This window comes from Manacus candei, unplaced genomic scaffold, assembly GCF_025592945.1.
Source record: "Manacus candei isolate 608988 ecotype Guabito, Panama unplaced genomic scaffold, ASM2559294v1 h1tg000026l, whole genome shotgun sequence".
NCBI classification, from domain to species: domain Eukaryota; kingdom Metazoa; phylum Chordata; class Aves; order Passeriformes; family Pipridae; genus Manacus; species Manacus candei.
In genome coordinates, this window is record NW_026138074.1 from 2545636 (window position 1) to 2569799 (window position 24164).

Consider the following 24164-nt stretch of genomic DNA (forward strand, 5'->3'; position numbering starts at 1 on the left):
TTTCTTTTTGTACTTGAGTTCATTCACAGAATGGTTGTGACTATGACTGTTGTTTGAATTACTCTGAATTCAATGTTTTATCTGAGGCACTGTAAGCAAAGACACTGAAAAAAAACCCTCAAAAATCCAAAGCACAACAAAAACCCCTCAACAGACATACTAGCCCAGAACTTAGCCTACACAAGAGAAGAGCACACTTATACATGTATTCATGATTTGGAGGAAGACATTTAATATCTGTCTCGAGTTTCTCATTCTCAGAATGCTTATTTTCAGTACTTACACTATTCTTTTACTGTGCATTTGTTTGGGTAAGAATATATTCCTACTTCTCTTTTCTTGGGACCACATAGACTCACTCTATTTAACTTCAGAAAAGCTCAGAATTTTTGCAGGACTGTCTCTCTGTTTTTGATGGGGAATGGAAAGAATAGGATCTTGAGGGCTCAGAGAGAATTAAGCCTGTTTTTTCCAGCCCAGAAGACATTTTTCCTTGAAAGTTCTACAAGGTTGAAAAAACCTCACCAGTTAGGAGGCAAGCAATTCTGAATGTTTCTAATGCTCAGCTGTTATAAAAGAGGAAGAGGTTTTCCAGGTGAGGTTTTCCAAGCAAGGAAAGGACTCTTTCCCTAGTCAAATCATAGAAAGAAAGACTGTGGCAACTACCACATGAAAAGATGTGTTTGAAGGAAACTATCAGTTCAGAGACTTACATGGAGCATTTAGTTTACACTTTCATCTTTTTCTTCATCTTTTTTGGTAACAAGAAATGTTCCTACATCTATGCTTGCTTTCCAAGAAAGTGCAGGTGTCTGCGCAGAGTTTTCTCTGTAGTTTTTCTCCTCCTGGAAAGTCAAAGAGATAGAACTATTAGTGGGAAACACTGGCTACTCCTCTTGCAACACCTGCTATCAGAATATGGGGTATTATTTTTTGTTATTTGAGTATCAGTTTTACTCTGTGCTACATTATACATCTCTCTATAAAATGCCCTAGAAGCTGCTGACACACTTTTAAGCTGACTAGAAGTCATTAAGCAGTTTCTTTTTCTGTATGACAAGTACTGTCATTTGTAAAAGGAGGAGAGTGAGGGCAGGAGCAGTAGCACTGTGTTACCTACTCATGCATTTCAAAAGAGAAATCTTGTCTTAGACTGTAAGAGGGGAAAGGGAACTTTTGGGGTCATTAAATTGTGAGCTAAGTGGCTCCATTAATGCACAGGTGCTCTTCTAACTAGTTATTACTTACTCTGATTTCTGTGAGGAAACTTTGCCCAAATCCCCTTTAGGGTACTGCAGACTCATTGAGCTGTGACAACTGTCATACCTGAGTAAGTCACTGTAGCAACTCAGGAGCCTTTCTGCTTGAATTACATGGAAATGTCTGATAGTCATACTGGCACCCAGGCATTTTACAGCTAAAGGTGACACAGTATAGATAGCAACTAATGCTCAAGAGCTAGCAAGGCTTCTCTCAAAGCACCCAAAATACAGAAAAGACATGATTCAGAGCTACATTTTCATTACAGGAATCTGTGATGTTGCCATGAGTGCAGTTTTGTTAAAACTTAAACAAATGAAATTATGTTTATTTGGGACCACAAAGCTTCAATTATTAAGCAGACCAAATTTTCTCCCATCCAAGATGTAGCCCCATTTTCTCTGCAAGAACTCTTTTCCAGGGTGCAGGCATTTGGCCCATGGCTTGGTCACACCTCTCTGTATCCAGCTTCTTCGGCAACTCTGAACATAACCAGTCCTCAAAGGTGAAACAACAGTAGCCTCTTATTGGACTGCTTAGAACACAGAATAAATTAGAAAGGAAGGAGGGCACAAAGGAGAATCTTATATTGATTGCTACATTAGGCTTGACATTGTTGCCCAATTTTGCAAAAATCATTCAGAATTTCTGTTAGCAATAAAACTACCCTGTGCATGCAGAAACTGTGGGATTGTGGGCAAGACAGTGGGCACTGATGCTCACATGCAGTCCAGAAAATGCAAAAGCCCCTCAAATTAAAATAATTAAGACTTTCTGGATATTCATTTGTAATTTTGGAAGGAAAAAAAAAGAGAGAAATAAATGAAATAATCAAAAGTTCCCAAATCAGAATGTTTCAGAAGATTATGTTTAAAAAGCACAAGGGTAGAGATAAACCTGGAAATTTCTTTGTTGTAACACACCAATCTTTGAAGGCTTGTGCCTAAATAACTTAAGAGTTAAAACCAGACTTCTTTTCAAGGGCTACAGCTTCTGCAGAAGATGTTCCTTTCTGCATGAAAATGAAAATTGGAAAAATGATTAAAGATAAATTAAAAAAAAAAGTCATAGAACCATAGAACCATAAAATCAACCAGGTTGGAAAAGACCTCCGAGATCATCAGGTCAAATGCAAACAAGTAATTTCCAGAAGAATTTTTTAGCCAGGTCAGTTTTCTAGAGTTCTTTGTGATTAACATTGCCTGCATGCGAAGGAGAAGGAATTTTTTATAAATTATTTCAGAAAATATTTTTAATATTTTGTGCTTGTCGTGAAGAGGAGTGTCTGGCTTCTCACCCATGCAAATGCTCAGAGTTTTCCCAACAGGTCAGAGACAGTAAACAAAACAGTCACAGTACATGCTGTCTTTCTAGCCAGCATCAGTGTGAATTGTATATAGTGCAGGAGCTCAGTTTTGGTAGTGGAGAGGTGAACTTGCTCTGGTTGGGATGGACTTACTTTTCTTGCCAGCAGTTCTTATGGTGATGCCTTTTAGACTTGCAACCACAGCTAGAACAAGTGACCCAAACTGACCAAAAGGATCATACTCAGCAAAAAACAAGGGGAAGTTTTTCCAAAGTAGGCATTGCTCAGAGACTGGCTGGCCATCCATCCGCTTGTTAGCAGGTGACAAGCATTTGTCGTTGTCTCATCTCTTGTGGTCTTTTTCAGTTTCATTTTCTTATTCAACTGTCTTTATCTTAGCCTGCAAGTTTATCTTGCTTCAACACTTCTGATTCTTTCCCCCATCCTGCTGTCAGGGGATGTGGGTGGGTGACTCGATATGGGCTTAGCTGCCGGCCGCGATCAACCCCTCACAGGACTTAAGACTTGGACAGCAAAGGAGACAAATCTTTAGGGAATCAGTTAACTTTGGTTCTGCTGCTCCCACAATTATTTTCTGCTGGTGTTACAATTCAGAATAAGTTCCAAACTAAAAAGAAAAAGATTAATTATTTTCTTTGTATACAAAGATTCAACAAGGCTAATGTGCCGGGGGGGGGATTTATATCAAATACTAGGAAAGATTTCTTCAGTGAAAGGGATATCAAGCATTGGAACAGGCTGCCCAGGGAAACAGTTGAGTCACCATCCTTGGAGATATTTAAAAGGTGTGTAGATGTGGTGCTTAGGTACATGGTGGACTTGGTACTGTCATGTTAATGGTTGGACTCAATGATATTAGAAGTCTTTTCTAATCTAAATTATTCTATGATTCTACAATATTACAATTCTATATATATGAGTGTATATATGTGAATGTTTACTTGTGCACATGCACACAGAGAAAATTGTTTTAACTCTGTGTAACCAAAAAAATTTATTCAAGAAGATTATTTGCATTATATATATCCACTGAGACAAAAATCCAGATCAAAACTAAGTCCTCTGGATCCTGAATGTCTGTAATTACATATCAGGAAATAAGCTTTTGCTCAAACTGCTGAGTAGGCCGACATGAGCGTAAGACACTTTAGAAATTTCACATGCTACAGCTCAGAATGGCCCACCATGTAATTGAATTGACTATCTACCAAAAAGCAGATCAAAGGCCTGTCTCTGTGTCACTCCAACCACGGGCTGAGTTTCTTCAGTTACATTTAGTCTTGCAGAACTTGGGTGCAGAGAGAATGAAGTCGTGGTTTTGAGAGTGTGGTGTCTGCAAAAGACATCTGCAATCACACAGGGTAGACCACACCATTGAAAAAAGGGCATTCAGGAAAGGAGCAAACACTGCTGTGGGACATGAGCGGTCAGGGATCACACAGCAAGCTGGGGCAGAGGCCCTGCCTGGTCTTCTGTGTCAGGAGCAGTCTGTTGCCTTTGTCTAAGAACTGGCATCAAATTGACAGGAAGGTGCTCATTTCAAAACCATCAACTTGCCTTGGGCAGTCACCACTCTGCCATGAAGTGCCTGAGAAAAGCAGTCATGATGGCACAGCAAGAGTGAGCAGCCCTTCAATCAGACAGCAAGTAGCTCTATTTGAGTGGCTACCAAAGGCATTGATTTCACTTCCCCACTAAGTGACCAGGGAGCACATTTGGCCACTCTGACACTCATCTTCACAAAATCCTCTTCCCAGCTTCTCATGGGACACACGGGAATTCTTCCATGTTCTCCAGAGGTCTGTGAGAAGACTGTTCTCCTCAACTTTTCAGAGGCCAAGTTACACAAAGATAGCTATTCTTCTGCACCTGGCTCACAGTCCTACTTGGGACTTGGGAAAGGGGAAGACTTTGGTGACTGGAGGGCCTCCCACTGTAACAGAACTGGCCTGGGGGCTTTCACAGCTTTGCTGCACACTCACCTCCCAGGTCCTGGCTCCTTCTTGCAAGGGAAGTTCAGTCTCTACAACGGTTCCCAAACCAAAACTGAAGGGACAGAGAGGTTGCACTTCCTCAGTGTCGCCTCACTGAAAACACTGAATAACAAAGGGTGAAGAACAACATCACGTGAAGAACTGTAGTGCACACAGATAGCAATGTTCATATCTGCCTTTCGCCTCTGTGCTTCCTCCAAGACACTTAGCCAAGTCTTAACTTTGCAGCTTCTGAATCACGCCTGTAAACAGCTACTGAAACAAGGAATTAAAACTCCTTACATCCCCAAGCAGCACTGGGGAGGTCTTTCAACTGACAGTAAGATGCCACAACAGACACAGGTGTCAGAGGCCATCCTGACAGCAACTCTCATCTTTTGTGCCATTTCCCAATGTGTTTGTCTCTCCGTTCTCTCTACAGGACTGTGCACTGTTTTCATTCCAAAGCGACCTGAAACCAACACGTTGCCATTGCCTACGCCTGGCAGAGGGTCTCTAAAGGACACAGTGTTTGCCATTTTAACTCAGACCAACGCTGCTGAGTTCTCGCTCTGCAACACCCAGGACAGCAGGTATGTTTAGTATTTTCCAGTGTCCTGTTTCCCATAGGCATTAAGGCTCCCAGGTCACAAGCAACCTAAAAAACTGGTGTCAGCTGTTTTTCACCCATGCCACAGTGCCTTTGCAGGCACCATTTACACCTGGACAGTGCCTGGTCCTCCTTGGGTGAGGAGTACAGGATGGACTGGCCCAGTGAGCTGGTGGCCAAGTCCCAAGGAGAAGCACAACTATGCTCTGTGTGCCAGATACTGTGCTTTCCTGTGGCTGCCTTCCTGGCTTTCTACACTCCATTGGAAAGCCACTGGTGATCACAACAGCCCCAAACTACCCATGATTCATCTTCCCTCTGCTTCTGGTTGAGTCAGGCAGCTGACAGGCTCTACTGAGAAGGAAAAAAGCACCAGGCAGTGTACATGTGGGAAGTGACACACAACACTTCCAACATGCAGCAATGTGATTTCACAGATGTATAGATGGGTTTCCTGGGAGATCTGCAATATCATTCCCTTTCACACTGAACGTAGTAATGTTTGTGTCCTCACCAGCAACACATTACAAATGAGAACATCAAAACGTTTCATTCTCCTCGCTGCCAAGCTTGGAGATTCCTCTGGTTTACCATCCTTGTCTTCCTTTCCAGACCAAAACACCATGGGAAGTGATACAACAGACTTCACCGACTTGCCATATACAACAACATTTGACTATGATGATTCAACACCATGCATGGGAACTGAAGAAAAGCACTTTGCAGCAAAACTTTTGCCACCACTTTATTCTTTAGTAGTGATATTTGGCCTGACAGGCAACATGCTTGTTATCCTTATCCTGGTAAAATATAAGAGGTTGAAGAGTATGACTGACATCTACCTGCTCAACTTGGCAATTTCTGATCTGCTGTTTGTATTTTCTCTCCCTTTTTGGGCCTATTACGCAGTTCACAGCTGGATTTTTGGGGAAGCGCTGTGTCGAATTCTCTCAGGTGTCTACCTCCTTGGCTTCTACAGTGGCATCTTTTTCATAATCCTGTTGACCATGGACAGGTACCTGGCCATAGTGCACGCGGTGTTTGCTTTAAAGGCCAGGACAGTTGCCTACGGCACCCTCACCAGCATCGTCACCTGGGCTGTTGCTGTTTTAGCTTCTGTTCCTGGGATAGTATTTCACAAAACTCAGAAGGAAGGTTTACGTTATACTTGCAGTGCTCATTATCCAAGTGATTCCACAATAAATTGGAAGTACTCCTTTATTTTAAAGATGAACATTCTGGGACTTATTGTTCCAATGCTCATTATGATCTTCAGTTACTCACAAATTCTTAAAATATTATTGAGATCAAAGAGTGAGAAAAAACAGAAGGCAGTCAGACTTATTTTTGTGATCATGATCTTTTACTTCATCTTCTGGACACCATTCCATATTTCTTCTTTTTTGCATACATTTCAAGGTTCACTTTTCACTCCAAATTGTGATATCAAAGGCCAACTGGAGAAAGCAATTCAAGTGACAGAAACAATATCAATGATCCACTGCTGTATCAATCCTGTGATCTATGCATTTGTTGGAGAAAAATTTAGGAAATATCTTCACGCCTTTTTCCGAAAGCACGTTGCAGCTCATCTTTGCAGAAAGTGTCCAAGTCTTTACCAGGAAAAATTAGAAAGAGTCAGTTCCATGTTCACAGCATCCACTGCAGAGCACGACATCTCTACTGGACTGTAAAATTACATCAGAACATTAGTTAGTAAATGTTGCACCACTTGCTTTGCCTTAAGGACTGCCTGATGTTATTTAAGATCTTTATGTCGACCACTACTGAAAACTGTACAACCCTCAATTCTTGTGGTTAACTGTTCCCTGGAATTACAGCATTTTCCATTGTTAAACTAAGAGAATCAATGAGTTCTCCAGGAAATATTAATACCATAGCTGTAGCACATCAAGATTTGAATGGTACCCAGAATAGTATGATTCTGTTTCTTTACAAAAATTCTATCCAGTGAGATTTACCCCGGGGAAATACAATATTGCAAAGAGTAAGGAGTAATAGGTCATCTCACAAGATCCATTTCTGTTATGTGAACACTGTAAGATAAACACTGGGAGGAAGCTTTGGGGATTGATCTACCTGTTTATTATTCAATATTAGTGAAGTACCTCTTGGAAATGTCTGTATTCTTTCTGCAACATGGTCAAGCATTTGATAAGGAGAGGCTTTTAGTTTTCTTCCTTTTTCCCTCCTACTCCTTATTTTCCCCATGTGAATAAAAGATGTTTGAAGAAAAAGGAATTTAAGGATTAATATGAGTTATATCAAGATAATATCACTCCTTTGATGGGAGAGTTGACTGACCTTTATCTTACCGGGACCATTTAACCCAAGGGTTTATCAGTTAGCCAACAGTGTAGCCATTTTTGAACATAATCCTCTCAACTACAGACTAAGTTATAGTATTTTGATTTTAGTTTTTTAATTTTATGTCTGCCATATCACTGTCCTGTTACTGACATTTTCCAAAGTGGGCTGTTAATCAGCAACATTGTGATTTTTGTGGGTGAAATTTTTCATGTAACTGTACACACCAACTGCACAAGACAATGATGCCAGCCTAAAAAACATGAGCTTGTTTCTGACAAATCATATCCCTCCAAGAAAAAAAAAATTAACCAATAAAAGCACTTCAGCAAAGATCTACGAGGCCAGAATGAAAATTACCTCAGCATTTGCTATGCAAGATTCAGTATGAAAAAAACATCTGAAGGATTTTGGAGACTATGACACAGTACTGAGAGGAGGCCTTCCTAGTTCTGGATAGATAAATCAAGTGTGTAGAAGAAGAGTTTATGTGGCAACACACGACACAAGTGTGTCAGGTTAGGTTTCTGTATGAGAGAAACATGTTCTTCACACATACAGTAAGTCTGATGTTTGGGATACACTTTTAGGAAGACAGTAGACTTGGAACTGCAAAAGCAGCCAACTCCAGAGGAGTCATACTTGCTCTGTCTTCCCAGGAGAAGAGTGCCTCTGGCCAACTGGTGCCTCAATCAGAACTGCATGGTGATTGAAGACGCAAGACCTTTATGCTCTGTGTTGTCCTATGGCCATACACTTATTCCATTATTAGGAGTTTCCCTGTAAAAGAAAGTGCTATTCTAGGGACATGGTGCTAACAACGGAGAGGAAGGAGGGGCGTAGCAGAGAGTTTCTTACTTCAAACTGTATGGAAGTGCAGGGGAGCACTCCTTATGCAAGTGAGCTGTCCTTCCCTTTTTCTCCCCATTTATTTCAAAAGGCACTGCTCATGCATGTAAGGACTTGCTTATGGAAATCAAGTTCAACCAACTTCCAGCAAGGTAAGGATACCAGAGGGGACTCCACACTACTTAACATTGTGCATGTGATGCAGATGTCTAAATTACAGCAAATCTCTTCAGGGTGCCTCAGTGAGGCACTCAGTAGAGAATAAGAAGTGCCTGGGGCAGAAGCAGACATAGGATTTAAATAGTCTGAGAGGAAGATTACCTGTCCAGCTGTAGAAGGACCTGGAAATGCCAGCCTCTTAATTTAGGTATCACATGCCTTAATCTAGGTGGTGTAGATACTCTTCCCCCTATAGCCTTATAATGTCTAGGCACGTTTCTATTAGTTGTTAGCTCTTATCCTATCAGCTGCTATTATCTGGTCCCATCAGCTGTTATTACCTGGCCACTACCTTGTGTGGTTTATAGCCACAGATAGAATAAATGAAAGACCAAATGAAAGACCAAAATCTACCCTCACAGTAAACTTTCTTGCTTGGAAATAATATTTTCTTTTATTTTGTACTTCTTATTGAAACAAAGCAAAAGCACCTTTTCAATATTAAAGCATAAATTAGTTCAGCGTAATACAAACTCTACTGTAACTGTGATATTACTACTGCTGTGTTCTATTTTAAATCATTATCTTTTTGGAATTAAGTCTCTTCCTGTTTTCATGTTAATGCAGTGAAATTAATAAAATCTGTGTCTGGAAAATTGTATGTACTCTGTAGCCCGTGTTCTCTTCTGTAAGCAAAAGGGCATTGGCTCTGTTCTCAGAGCGGAGGTGGAAAAAAGAGGCAGCCATGGGCTTAAACACTCTCAATACCACACTTCAAACCAAGCAAGCATAGAACTGCTTGCCCAGTCCAGAAGCTACTGCAGCTGATACACCTTTTATCCACCAGCAAGCTTGAGAAGAGTGAGCTACAATAGCTTTGGGGAATGTCTGTGGCCACAGATTTTAGATGAGTGAAATTTGGAGAAAGAGGGTTGTGTGTGCTATAAATAAGGAAAGAGAAGGAATAAAAAAGGGCAATAAAAGATGTCACTTTATTAATATTGGAATAAAGACAGGATTCTCCATAGACTTTCTGCAGCCAATTTCAGATCTTCTTGCACTGTCCAGAGTGACTCCAGTCAAGCCATGTGCCTGATCTCCCAAGTTCTATGTGTGAGGGACTTAAGCACTCAAAGTTCAGTGTGAAAATATGCTGCTCCTTTACCATGCAATTCTCCCTGCTTCATTGTATCCATTCCTTTTTTCGGCCTATGATCCCTCCTCATATACCCTGCACGCTCTCCTCATCTGTCCACCATGGGATAAGCCAAATTCTATACCCACTCCTGTTTTTCTCTGATTTTGATTTTATATTTTGTGCTGGCAGAAACACAAATAAATTAAACCTAAAGATTAGCTTGTTATTATGTGCTCATTGGTTCTTCATTGTAGCTTTGCACTGAGATATACAGGGCTCTAGATAGCTTTGTGGAAGTTTTTGAGTCTTAATTGGTCAGATGTGGCTGCACCTTAGTATAGTTGCAGGCCAGGTAGCCTCAAATTAGCAGACTGGTTACAGTGGGATGGAGCTACTCATGGGGAAGGTTTAATAAGATTTACAGTCCCTATGAAAGAGAACACAAGTCACCTTGGCAGAGAGGTTGCAGAAATTTTACATACTGGAGGAAAATACTCCATAACTCAAGGTCTGCAGTGAAAAAACATTGAGATGAAGATACAATGCATATGTGAGAGCTAGAGACGCAGGCAGATGTACAGAAACTGTGTGAGGAACTAGAGGTATGCTAAGAAAATGGCAAGGATTTGCAAATATGCCATGATTGTAACTACAGCAGAGAAGAAACTAACACAAGGAAGAAGAACCACTGCAGTGTTTTTGAGGCATCTGAGCAGCTCTGGTGAGATATTGAGGAAACAAAAGCAAGCATTTGAGATAGTGTGCAAGTAGCATCAGAACATCAAATAGATTCAAGACAAGACCTCTGTAAACTCCACATGTAAATTGTTGCTTTACAGCAAATGTTGAACAGTTAAGTGGAAATTGTTGCAAGTTCAAAACTTTTGGAACTGAACTTCTGAAGAGGTAATGTGTTGACTGGGCTTCCAGCATGCTTATGAAAAGAATGTCTATGTGCCATGGACAAATTTATGTGCACAGCCCCGAAACCCATCACACAGTTTAGTTTATGCACCGAACAGGACAAAGTCTGACCTTCCTGTTAGGAGATGCTTCTGTCACGTCCAGAAACATGTAGGGAGAAATGTCTCACACAGCAAAAGATAACTCTGCCAGTGGTCAGGAAGACTTCCTAAGGGGCAAAAGGAAACGTAGCAGAAGTGCATGTATGGTATTGGTGAGTGCTGAACAGTGCTCACAAGCAACCACCAGATTTATAATCACTGCCATTGGTTTGTCTGTAATAAGTATATGATGTACGAACATAGATATAATAAAACTTCCGGTAACCAGTACACAGGGATGTTCCTGCCATCAGACTTTCTTGTTTGTTAATCCAACTGTAACCTTATGTGTACATACTTTACATAAACGTAAATGGGATATAAGGGGAGTAAATGAAAATGGATAAATGGGAAAAAGTAACAGCAAAAAATGAAAGAATTACTTTATTAGGTCAACAGAGGCTAATAAATCAATATAATAAAGTAATGGGAAGATCAGAGGTAAATACTTTATTAGAACATTCAAAGGTTTAGGTGAGTATGAGAGACTTTCAGCTCTGAAGCTCCAAAATAAATATTGCTCCTTCCAGTGAAAATTATACTGAGGATAAATTCAGAGAACATGAGGACAAATTTACATGATATCTTGTTGCAATTAATAAGAAACAAAGGAAGTGCCAGGAGAATAACATGATGTTGATCAGGTTAAACAGCACAACAGGCAGATACTGCTCATTTTGAAGTTTAATTTTGCTGCTGATTTCAACTGCTGATGCCTACTGACCTTCTAGTGGCTACTGTGGTTACTGTGACCTTAGAAGCATTATTCAACAGTACAGTAATTAAAAAACATTAAGCTAACAGGGGAAACAAAAGTGAACTGGAAATTTCTAGTGCATTTAAAATATCAATAAGAACCAAGTTAAAACAAAGGAGTGTAGGCATGTCTTTGTACCCATATTCTGGTGACATTTGCTTATTAGGAACTGTACTTCATTCAGAAAATGGAATGGTAGGGCAAAAAAAGTGTTTTGTAAGTTTGTACAGCTGCTAAGAGGTTTGTAAGTCTGGTGACAGTGAGAGCAATCTCGGTTTGAGTGTTTGAAGTCTGAAATGACTGATCCTGGGAAGGTGGGACCCCAACCCTGAGGTGGAGGAGGTCAGCATTATGAGAAACACAGGTCAGTATGCAAAACTGCACAAACCTCCAAGTGACGCCCAGCTTTTCAGAACTGTCTACAAGATTATGCCAGTAGGATGCTATCCTTACGACATGAAACACACAACCTGTCCTGCTACCAGACCTTTAGAATGGAATAGAAACCAAATGGATAGAAGTAAAAGAGCCATTTGAACATAACTTTCAGGGTTGCTAATATAAGGTATGCACAATTACAGACAATATCTAATCTTTGGCACCCAAAAGTACTTTCTCATTCCTGGGTCCTGGTGTTGTCCTGAATATGGGTTTTTTCACCTGGTGTGCAAGAAGCCAGTTCACACACACAGAGTTGAGGCATTTGCTCCTTTCATATCTGCACAGAGATGGGTGCTAGGTGGTAAATCCACAAAGCTAGCACACTTTCAGTATGCCACGTGCTCATTTTTATACATTTCAAACCATAAAAATCCAACATTTCCCATATAGGTAACAACTTAAAGCTGGAGTCCTTGCCTTAGCATTCTCTCAACTCCATTTCAAGATACAGTGTACACTTACTTTACCCTGCATGCTCTGTGAAGAAGGGGTTTTTGTGAATAAGGAGTGATCACAGCCTATAGGTGGGTACTTAACTATGTTAATGACTAAGCACTAAGCTCAAGCAGACTTCTTCGTCTTTAGCAACAGTTTCGTTTCCTTTGTATTTTGATTTAGTGTCCTCTTGTTCTTATTTCTTGGCCCACAGCTCTTTGTTCCTGCAGCTTTGATTATTCTGCTGTTTTTCAAAAGTTCTTTTATTTCACCTGTGCTATACTTCGGTGAATTTTCAACCCTCTCAAGGTATTTTATTTCAATACCAGCACATACCTTGCCATTGTACAGACTCCATTCATCCTTTCTGTGACCTAGTATTCACTGGGAAGAAATTTGGTATGTGATTTTCCTAACCTGCCTGATAAAAAGTCCAGGATTTACATGTATAATGAGGAGCATTTCCAATGTACAGTTGTGATAGCCCCAAACACAACCTCAAGACCTAGAATTTATGTAGTATAAATGTACTCAAAAAAGCCTGAAGTGTGAGAATTAAAGGCCTATGTAAAAATGAGATTCTGAGAGCTGAAAATTTGTGAAATGCTTAACTGTGACCCAAAAGTAAAGTCTGTTGTACTATGACAAGCCCTTATCTATAAAAAACAGGTAGCATACATAAGAAGCCTGGATAAAAATAGTAGAAGGGAGCAACATTCTCCTCCTCCTCACTGCATGAGGAAACAGTTGGTTCAGTAAGAGCAGGTTGGAGAAAGCCAAAACAAAAATAATACCATGACAATGGAATTAATATGTGCTGCAATGTACAATTATGTATGTGCAAGATTTACAATAGAGAAACAAACACAGAACCTAAGAATAGTAGGGGGGAAAAAAACCCATTGTCCTTCCCACCAGTAAACAACCATGTGAAGAAGTGTTAATTCAGATTAGAAATGCTTATGCCTCACAGAGTTTGTTGTTTGTAACCCAGCTTCCTTTACATCTATGTGTAAAATGTTTTGCTTGGTTTTTTTCACTAGTCTCCATGAGAGAAATCTTTAGGTGTGGTACATCGTATTTTTTTCCCTGTTTTCCTCAGAAGAATACACCTCACAGATGCTAAGACTGGGTATGATTGTTACGGTGGTAGCAAAAGTTTAGTCACCAGAACTTGAGAATCTTAAAGAAAAAGCTGATAAGTATAAATACCCTAAGCAATAAAGCAGTTTTAGCTGAATGTCTTTAATCAGCCTCTTCAAAACAATTTCATGTTACTCATGAATTAAAGTATATGCCAATACTAACCTAATTTGGACATATTGAATATTCTGTTATGAATAGAACAAGTAACAGCACAGTCTGTGTTCACTTGTCTTCATTAGACCTCTTCTCCAAATGAAAAGGATTAATATGCTTTGCTGTAGTTATAGACTTTTAAAACGTGTTGTGCACTATCATATCATGTTTACCTAAAAAAGGTATTTGTTGTTCTGTCCCAGGACTCTTTTTTCCCCAAGTCTTTTTTCTTCAGATGGTGCAAGTTTGCAATAAGTTGAATGGAAACTATTAGTTGCATTTTCAGATTTCTGTACCCACAAATCTACTTGATGACATTTGTGTGTCACACTGGTACATGAGCTTTTGGTATGTTCCTAGCAGACATGTCAGTACTGGTGGAGACCTGACAGAAATGACAATATGTCCTTGTGGGAGGGCCATACCACTTAGATACCAGATAATTCAATGTGATGGCCTGATTACTGTGAAGATGCGTCATATAACCAGTCATTAGATAGCAGAGATTGACAAATGTAGTTTGATTTGACAGCGTATGTGACTGCACACTTGCTGAGTACATCAACTTGAGCCCCACAGGTGAGGAACAAAACTCACTTCCATTTCCAAGAATGTCTTTATGGAGAGAATGAGTATCACATCACTGAAAATAACTTCTCCTTATGTCTGAATGTAAAACCATAATAGGTAAAATTCAAAGCTACACCAATCCACTGAATTATTACTTTTATTACTGAACAATAGCTTCAATTTTTTGGTAAAATTATGAGGTTCACCTGTAGGTAAAGATTCTTAAAATCCACTGTAGCTCACTGCAAGAAGCAGTGCATTTTTTCAACAAGATGTTGGGCAAGGGATTGAGAAAAGCTGAAAAATCTGACTTGTAACAACACATGTGCTGCTTGCATTGTCCCTGCCTCAGTGTTCACACACACTAGACAGAGGCAATCTGGAGGCAGCAGGGAAGAGGAGGTGAGACAGCATTAAGATGGCCAGTCCCAGGCTGGTGTGATGGAGCTTCAGACTGGATGGGAGACCAGCTCTTGCAAGGGCCCATGGAGAGAACCTGAGGGGAGTAGGGGAGCAGAGAAAGAAAGATCTTATCCCAACAGCACTGACGAAAAGCTTACCACCAGCACTCCAGTGCCCCACAAACAGCACGAGGGGCCGGGGCTCGCCTACAGCCACATGTAAGACCTGATCAAATCTGGTTTCCCAGCAGCCCTGCTTATCTACTGCTGGTGTAGAGCTAATTGTACCTATCCCGCAGGTGTGGATAATAAAATCACAGCCTAGGCACTTGCTGCCAGAGTGAGCCCAGTATTTGGGCTGCCAAGTGTCCAACAATGCACACTCACTCTGGGGAGTCTCTCATTTGGCTGTAAGATGCAGCTGGTGAGCAGACCAAGAGCATTACCCTTATTCAGCTGCTATATCCCTGAGTGACAGAGGCCCTCTGTTGGTGTGCAGTACCTTGAATCAGTAAATAAAATGCCCCGCTATGCTTGCTGACCAGACTGAGCCATGAGAACAAAAATCTATAATCAACAAAATCAGATTACTAAAGCCAATCAATCTGTGGGAACAAGGGACTATTTCTGAAGACCAGCCTATCACAGATCTTAGTTTTAAGTTGTTGTTGTTCAAAGGATGGGGTCAAGTTTTATGGGAGCATGTTTCAGAACCAGCAACAGGTTTAAAACTGTTTCCCCTGTTCCTATAGTGTGATATTAGGAAAGGTTTTAGAGTCTTCAGTGGGTTCAATAACATATAACAAGTAACAAACAACAAAGCAGGCTTCATAAAGAAATACTTAAAATGTCTGTTAATTTTAGGATGTAGACTGATTAGGAATTATACATTGAAAAATTAATTTGATACAATACCTTGTTTGAGAATTATAGGAATTCGTTATAAAAGTGGATTTTTTTTGCCAGAAAAGTTTGGCAGTAATTGGGAGCTTGTTTTAGGTGTAGTCGAAACATTTTCAGAGGCAGCTCTTTCCACTGACTGTGTAGAGGGTCGAGTGTAGTCCATCGAGCAAGGTAGTGTGAATATACCCTTAGAATACTCTATGGGGTCATTAGTTTTGACCCTGTGACTCCAGCCTTTAAAGAACTCATTGGAACAGCTAATCTATTTGTCCTATGGAATAAAGATTAATCCCTCATGCAAAGAAGGGTTGACAAGGGAAACAGGGTGAGCTTTTAGCTTTCTTACTGTCTCTCCCCAAAATCTGAGATGTAACTCAGAAACTGTGATTCCCTTGACTTCTGTTAAGGGATAGCAGCATCCAAAGAAAGACATCTCCACTGTGCTTTTGGCATTTTAAAATCTTTTAAGGATACTAAGAACTGAGTGCAGAAAAGACAACCCTTTAGTGCCTTCAATAGGTTGATAGGATGAGATACTCCAGAATCCTCCAAGGAGATGTCAAGGGGAGGAGGGGCTATCTTCTCAGGGTTTCTCTCTCAGGGGCTCTCAAGTATCTGGTAAGACACAATCTTTTTCTTGCTTTTTGTGTATCTTTCCTACCTCCTGTGTGGTTTCTTTGATGTCCAAGAAGGATCTAAAAATCTGCTTACGGTGCAGCTTCAGTCTAACTCTGAAAACCACCAGAATCAGACACAAGGAAAGAGACATGACATCAGATTTTATCAGGCTTTTTTGAAACTTAATTCCAAAAACTAAGCAACAGTGCTGTTTTAAAAGGTCAAACTCACTATATAGACTAAGTCATGGTCTTACGAGAGGGATTAAAATAAAAAACATAGTCCAGAAGACCAGGTTAAAGAAAAATAGAATCAGTCAAATTTCTCAAAATATAAGGACTGCAACTCAGACCAAGACAATGAAAGTGCAGGTAATTCTGAATAGAAGCATGAACTTTATTTAAAAGCTCCACTTTTTGTTAAGGGACAGAAAAACATAAATGAAATTTAATGATTAAAAATGTAAAGGGATGAACCTCATGTAAACTGTTTTTGATCAAAGACATTAGCTAAAAGAAAAAGATAAAATAACAAAATAAACCCCTTTTTCTAGAATTACAGCTGTGAGTTGTGAAACTTTGAGTTCAGCTCCTTGCAGGATCCTCTACAATTTCAACATCTCTGCACATCTCGCAGAGTAACATCTGATGACCCATTTTTAGAAAAAGAGAACCAGAGAACTGCTCCTTCATTTTTTTTAAATGAAAACAGATATTTTTTTTGCTAGAAGTTTTCAAACCGATACATCCTTCTTCACGCAGGAAGAGGTGTTTTTGACCTTAGTCTTGTGACTGACAAATCAGTTTAGCATTACTCCTGTTGTAATAATACAAGACATCACTTGCTCTGTAAGATATATGGTAAGTAATTTTTGCCTCTCTTTTTCTTTTTTCCTTTTTTTTTTTTTTTTAACTTTGGTAGGTGTTTAGGTAGTTTGAAGCCTGAAGTGAAAAATACTAGTGGAATCTTGCCAGTGTATTCATCTTTAAAAATTACCCTGGGGAAATGTATAGGATATGTTAAATGGAATACACTAATTTTAAAGGGCAAAATCACTGGAAGACTTGAGCAGACAATCCAGGTAAGCCAAGAAATAAATATCTAGAGATTGAGCTGAGTAAGAAGTATAATGGAGTGTGCCTCTCTGATTTTTTTCCCTGAAAATGATGTGCAATGTTGGAAATACAGATTTTAAAACTGTTACAGTAAGATAAAACAGCTTATTTGAGTCAAGAGTACTTATTCTTCTCCTAGGATCACTACAGAAAATCCAGTGTTGTATTTTAGACACTCTGACTCATGGATCCTGTTTACATGCAGCATAGCTTAGCATTTTACCTCCATTTGCTACAGCTTTATAATTATTATTATTTTATAGCACTATGCAAATTAACTGAAACTCACTTTAATAAAATCTTTGCCTCTTTTAAAACAGAAAGCTGTGACTTGAAACTCAGCACAAAACAGTGACATGAGTTTGCTCATCTTTTCTATGGCGAGCCTTTCTCTTGAAAACTGCATGTCTGCTAGTCTCAAGCAGAGCAACAGAAACTAGTAGATTCATACAGCAGATTGTGGGGTTCTAGAAATATTGCATTTATCTAAACTGTATTCAAAATAATATAGACCTCTTTTTGAAACATCTTTTCTTCAGAGATTTTCATGGACTATATTTTTGAGTTTTTTTAATGCTCAGGAAACATAAGCCCAGTCAGATACCTCTAGTTGGATAAACAACCTAGGCTGATTAACCCAATGAAGCATTCTAGCCAGTGGCCAACATTGTTTCCTAAACCATCAAGATTATAGGATAAAGCACAAACCCACTTACAGTTCCCTTTTCTGGTTTCCAAATTAGTATCTGCAGTTTCCATTGTCAGCATGTGCTGGATAGTATACACAATCCAGAGTAGCAAGTACTTTTGCAGAGAGGCTTCTGAAGCAAAGGCTAGGCTAGAGGAATAGGGCTCGGGTAGCAGAAGGAACCTCTCAGAGGGGACACTATGATTTAAGCACTCAAAGAGGGTTGTAAAGGAGAAGATAAAATGCAGGGAAGATGCGGCTGTCATTCCAATAAGGCCAATGAAAAGTAGAGATGGCACTGAGACAGCAGTTAGCAGGAAGAAGGGGTTGTTGCAAAAAGAATTATCACAGTAATATCAAGGCAGCATTTTGCAATGATATTTGCATGAAACCTGTCAATCACATACTCATAAAATCCCACTCTGGGTTTATGACTAAGGTGTTTTTCATACCCATTTTTATTCACGAGCATCCTGCTGGTGCAAAATTAGCAAGACAGGAAGTGGTGGGTCCGGCACTGTGTAGCAGCCAGTCCCTCACCCCATAATCCCAGTAGACACTATAGCTACTGGCACGTAATAAATGAGGATATTTAGCTACAGGTAGTAGCAGGAACATACTGTCAGGGCATGCAACATGGATCTAGTAGGCCTAGCTGAAGGCAATATTAAATATTTACATGGTGCTCAAGTCTCATCATATTTTGAAATAAAGAAGTTAATGTTTTTGGACAAAATAGTGTTTTATAAAGGTGCTTTTTTTTTTTGTTTTTTAAAGCATTGCTGAAAGCATTTAAGAAATATAAGCCCTTAGATACTTTAAAATCAGCTTATTTACTGGCAACAGACTGGAGCCACAGCCACTTCCTTTACCAACAAAACCATTATCTCTGTATTGTAATAACTATGTAGTTAGTATGGCTGTGGAAAAAAACTGTTTCATGGAGATTGCCAGCATTTTCTAAAGATGGTCTTTGTAGAGTTTGACAAAACTTATTTTCTCCAAGAAGTTATTGTGGGCAAAGCTGAGATCTTAACTGTTACAATTTGCTGATTTTCTCTTGTTCCTTGTTCTCTAGAAGAAAAGTTTACACCACACTCAGCATGCCAAACTACTGTCTGAATATGGATGTCCTCATTATTGTATGGAGCAGTGTTAACAGCCAGACTCAAGAAGAACTTGGGGAAGAAGGTTTGCAAAAGCAACACTTTTTGTTTACAAGATGCAGACTTTGCTCCAATAAAGCTTCCTCTTTTGGAGCAGATTCATGTCTGCACTGTATAGCATAAGAATCTCCATCAGGAGTTGGTAGCAGAACCTCATTTGTAAGATTACAGGGAAGTGAAAAAAGACCTATCAAAGAGCCCTTTCTCCAAGACATCAGCTTAGGTTTAGCTAAGTTAACCACTTTGACACAGATTAAGGACATTAGTACGCTAAGAGATCAGTTTTTACAGCAGAAAATAGTCCTTTCTCCAGAACAGTTTTGTTGACAGACAAAAAAAATGCTTTGGGGATTTCACAGCCTCTAAGTCAAAATGGCCAACCAACAGCTTCTACCAAAAAGCAGATCAAAGGCCTGTCTCTGTGTCACTCCAACCAAGGGCTGAGTTTCTTCAGTTACATTTAGTCTTGCAGAACTTGGGTGCAGAGAGAATGAAGTCGTGGTTTTGAGAGTGTGGTGTCTGTAAAAGACATCTGCAATCACACAGGGTAGACCACACCATTGAAAAAAGTGCATTCAGGAAAGGAGCAAAAACTGCTGTGGGACATGAGCAGTCAGGGATCACACAGCAAGCTGGGGCAGAGGCCCTACCTGGTCTTCTGTGTCAGGAGCAGTCTGTTGCCTTTGTCTAAGAACTGGCATCAAATTGACAGGAAGGTGCTCATTTCAAAACCATCAGCCTGCCATGGGCAGTCACCACTCTGCCATGAAGTGCCTGAGAAAAGCAGTCATGATGGCACAGCAAGAGTGAGCAGCCCTTCAATCAGACAGCAAGTAGCTCTATTTGAGTGGCTACCAAAGGCATTGATTTCACTTCCCCACTAAGTGACCAGGGAGCAATTTGGCCACTCTGACACTCATCTTCACAAAATCCTCTTCCCAGCTTCTCATGGGACACATGGGAATTCTTCCATGTTCTCCAGAGACCTGTGAGAAGACTGTTCTCCTCAACTTTTCAGAGGCCAAGTTACACAAAGATAGCTATTCTTCTGCACCTGGCTCACAGTCCTACCTGGGACTTGGGAAAGGGGAAGACTTTGGTGACTGGAGGGCCTCCCACTGTAACAGAACTGGCCTGGGGGCTTTCACAGCTTTGCTGCACACTCACCTCTCAGGCCCTGGCTCCTTCTTGCAAGGGAAGCTCAGTCCCTACAGCAGTCCCCACAACAGTCCCCAAATCAAAAGTAGCCATGGCTCTGAATATATTCATCATTCCACTGCTTCTGGTTGAGTCAGGCAGCTGACAGGCTCTACTGAGAAGGAAAAAAGCACCAGGCAGTGTACATGTGGGAAGTGACACACAACACTTCCAACATGCAACAATGTGATTTCACAGATGTATAGATGGGTTTCCTGGGAGATCTGCAATATCATTCCCTTTCACACTGAACGTAGTAATGTTTGTGTCCTCACCAGCAACACATTACAAATGAGAACATCAAAACGTTTCATTTTCCTCGCTGCCAAGCTTGGAGATTCCTCTGGTTTACCATCCTTGTCTTCCTTTCCAGACCAAAACACCATGGGAAATGATACAACAGACTTCATCGACTTGCCATATACAACAGAATTCGACTACGGTGATTCCACACCTTGTCCTGGAACTGAAGAAAAGCACTTTGCAGCAAAACTTTTGCCACCACTTTATTCTTTGGTAGTGATATTTGGCCTGACAGGCAACATGCTTGTTATCCTTATCCTGGTAAAATATAAGAAGTTGAAGAGTATGACTGACATCTACCTGCTCAACTTGGCAATTTCCGATCTGCTGTTTGTATTTTCTCTCCCTTTTTGGGCCTATTACGCAGTTCACAGCTGGATTTTTGGGGAGGCGCTGTGTCGAATTCTCTCAGGTGTCTACCTCCTTGGCTTCTACAGTGGCATCTTTTTCATAATCCTGTTGACCATGGACAGGTACCTGGCCATAGTGCACGCGGTGTTTGCTTTAAAGGCCAGGACAGTTGCCTACGGCACCCTCACCAGCATCGTCACCTGGGCTGTTGCTGTTTTAGCTTCTGTTCCTGGGATAGTATTTCACAAAACTCAGGAGGAAAGCTCAGGCTACACTTGCAGCCCTTATTATCCCTCAGAGCACAGAGATGTATGGAAGAAATTCCTGACTTTAAAGATGAACATTCTGGGACTTATTATTCCAATGTTAATTATGATTTGCAGCTACACACAAATAATAAAGACATTACTGCAATGTAGGAATGAGAAGAAACATAAAGCAGTCCGGCTTATTTTCATTATCATGATTATCTACTTTTTTTTCTGGGCACCATACAACATTTGCATTCTCCTGCGTGACTTTGAAATTGCGTTTTCCATCACTACTTGTGAAGGCAATAGTCAAATGCACAAAGTAATCCAGGTGACAGAAACAATCTCAATGATCCACTGTTGTGTCAACCCTGTGATTTACGCCTTTGCCGGAGAAAAATTTAGGAAGTATCTTCACAGCTTTTTCCGAAAGCAGATTGCATCCCGCTTCTCTAAATACTGTCCTGTTTTCTATGTTGACACAGCTGAGAGAGCTAGCTCCACCTACACACAGTCTACTGGAGAACAAGAGGTTTCTGCTGCATTGTAAATTGTGTCTAGTGAAAGACTGGAATTGACTCTTGTGAAATCAAGTCTGTCATGAAAGCCTGCAAAATCTGTCCTGTATACTGGCTCTAAGGCAGCTGCAAAAAAAAATAAATCAAAGAATACATACCAAAGCTTGCATTTGCTCATAGATTTGGGTATTTGTAAACAAATGAAAAGGATGTATCAACTTAGCTACACAGGTACGCAAATGTGGGATTCTGTAGGGAAAAAAGTGTTCTCTTTGTGAATGTAAAATTATAGTTTCATATAAAAAAAAACATATAAAGAAAACCTCAATCTTCATATAAAGATTGAGGGCCTGAGCTAGCAGTCTCATAAACTGTTTTTTTGAACTGGACTAGTGGTTAGAAATTTACACTGGTTCTTTGGAAACATCTCTTGACCATATGTTACACAAGATACCTCACTCAAGTCAGTCTCAGTCACATTTTTTACTAGTTGTGTATCTCTGTAAACAATGCTAAATTACTGAGGTCTGTGATACAGAATCTTTATGAGTGGTATGGAAAATTTCATACACTTAGAACAGACTTTGATATTTCAAGGTGTATTTTCCTTTGTGTATGGTCGAGTACTAACCTCAGATCTTTCTCATAATAGTTCTAACTAGTAGGGATGGATAACTGAGTGACCTTGATATTTCAGAAGGCACTCTTAATCATCTGCTATTCATACTAAAAAAGCTAACATAATGTCCTATCATTGATCACAAAATCAGTGTGGTAACCATATTTTAAAAATAAAGTATTGCACATGGAGCTTTAACCAGGTTAGATCAAACAAGAAAAATTACTCAAAAGGGTTTTAGCTTCTTAGTGCAGTGATTTTGCTTGCCATTTTTCTAGCCTACATAAGAGAAAAACGTTAAAATAAGAAATTAATGCAGTCGCAATGGCTGCAAAACCACAACAGTGTTAGAGGTGTGAAAATGATTCCTGAACAGGGTTGACACAGATGTTTTTAGAGATATAAGCATATGTTATAATCATTTATCAAAACATCTGATTAAGTAAAAATATTCCCTATTCTACAGATTCAAGGGCATAGAGGATCTTTTTTTTGTTTTAGAAGCAAGTATCATTTGGGGGCTATGACAATGTTTTTTTCCTGCCATTTACGAGTTTCACGGAGTGTAAAAACTTCCATAACTGATGGTTAAATATAACTGATTCTCCATAAAGTTCAGAACCTGTAAAGAATGTGAATACATAGAAAACATAAAATAAATATGGGGCTACTCAAGTGCTTAAGAACATACTATAATCATGCTTTGATTTCAGCCATACCATAATCATGCTATTAATTGATTTTGGCCAAGTTCTCCTTTCTAGCATTTCTGATATTTCCCCTAACACATATGGTATTGGACAAATTTGGAGAAAGGAAATGAAAAGTGAATGTTTTGTTTGCTGTTCTTATCCAGCAAGGTAATTTCTGATTCCCAACTTCTCTAAACCACCTTTTAAATAATTTTCAAAGAAACAAAAGTTTCAAACTGTCCCAGAGAGATTTTAAAGTGCCAAGTGCTTGTGAAAACAGGAAGTGAAATAGACAAAACTTTATCAGACCAGTTGTTTTTAATTATTCAATTTTGTCATATTAAGCACCCCTTGTGAATTATACCTTTATGGGAAGTGTAACAGAAGTATACCACACCTTCTAATTTACAAGATCTTCAGCTGCATACTCTTCTTAAAGACCCTGTGCATCAATTACTTTTGTATATGGTTTTAAAATGGGTAAATATATCAGCATAAGCAGAAATTGGGCAATTTCAGCATATAATGACATATGCATTTATTTTTAAAAGAAATATGAAGCTACATGCAGGAACTTCCAGAGTGGTTGCCTTTTTTTTTTTTTTTTACTTTTAAAATGACTTTATGAAAACAATTTTATGTTTTATTCTGCTCTTGACAAGAACTTTCATTTGGCCTTTTCTTTCTCTGGAGGGCTCTGATGCCAGACAGGGTATGTATCTTCACCATCCCTGCAGGAAAAAAGTGCAACAACCAAACATGCTTGAACACGCTGACAAGCTGTCTGAGAGGAATGTAAAAAAGCAGCCCTGTTCCTTTGCAGTGTTCTCTTATACATCATGGATCTTTCCAAGCAACAAGCAGCCTCCAGAGGAAAGAAGTGGGACTTTGAGATTGGTGGCCCAGTGGATCAGCACCTTTCCAAGAGCTTCTATTCCTTCACTGAGAAGGTACCACATTTCAGCAAATGAAATCAAACCAGATTTCAGCAGTAAACTGTGATCCACATTCAAGGAGATAATTGAAAACACAGTATTTGATAGCACTGCTGGTACATTCAATTAAGGACTCTGCCAGTAACTGTAATAATATTTTGTATTATACAATCCATTGAAGTTGGTTAACTTTTGTG

The 24164-nt window shown here is 39.7% G+C and overlaps 1 protein-coding gene across 6 annotated transcripts in view; it reads left to right on the forward strand.

Annotated features, from left to right (window-relative positions):
* LOC127471800 (C-C chemokine receptor type 5-like) overlaps positions 1 to 24164 on the forward strand; it is a 34485-nt gene extending 10321 nt beyond the window's left edge. Inside the window, exons 3-5 of one of the 6 annotated variants that reach the window (XM_051789124.1) lie at positions 5003 to 5153; positions 5783 to 5859; positions 20749 to 24164. In XM_051789124.1, coding sequence (XP_051645084.1) covers positions 5794 to 5859; positions 20749 to 21753 — 1071 coding nt within the window. In that variant the 5' untranslated portion in view covers positions 5003 to 5153; positions 5783 to 5793 and the 3' untranslated portion in view covers positions 21754 to 24164. Of the gene's footprint in view, positions 1 to 3733; positions 4577 to 5002; positions 5154 to 5782; positions 9168 to 16565; positions 16993 to 20275 lie in introns of those variants that run through there. The other 5 variants (XM_051789123.1, XM_051789125.1, XM_051789126.1 and 2 more) reach the window with 5 other exon arrangements.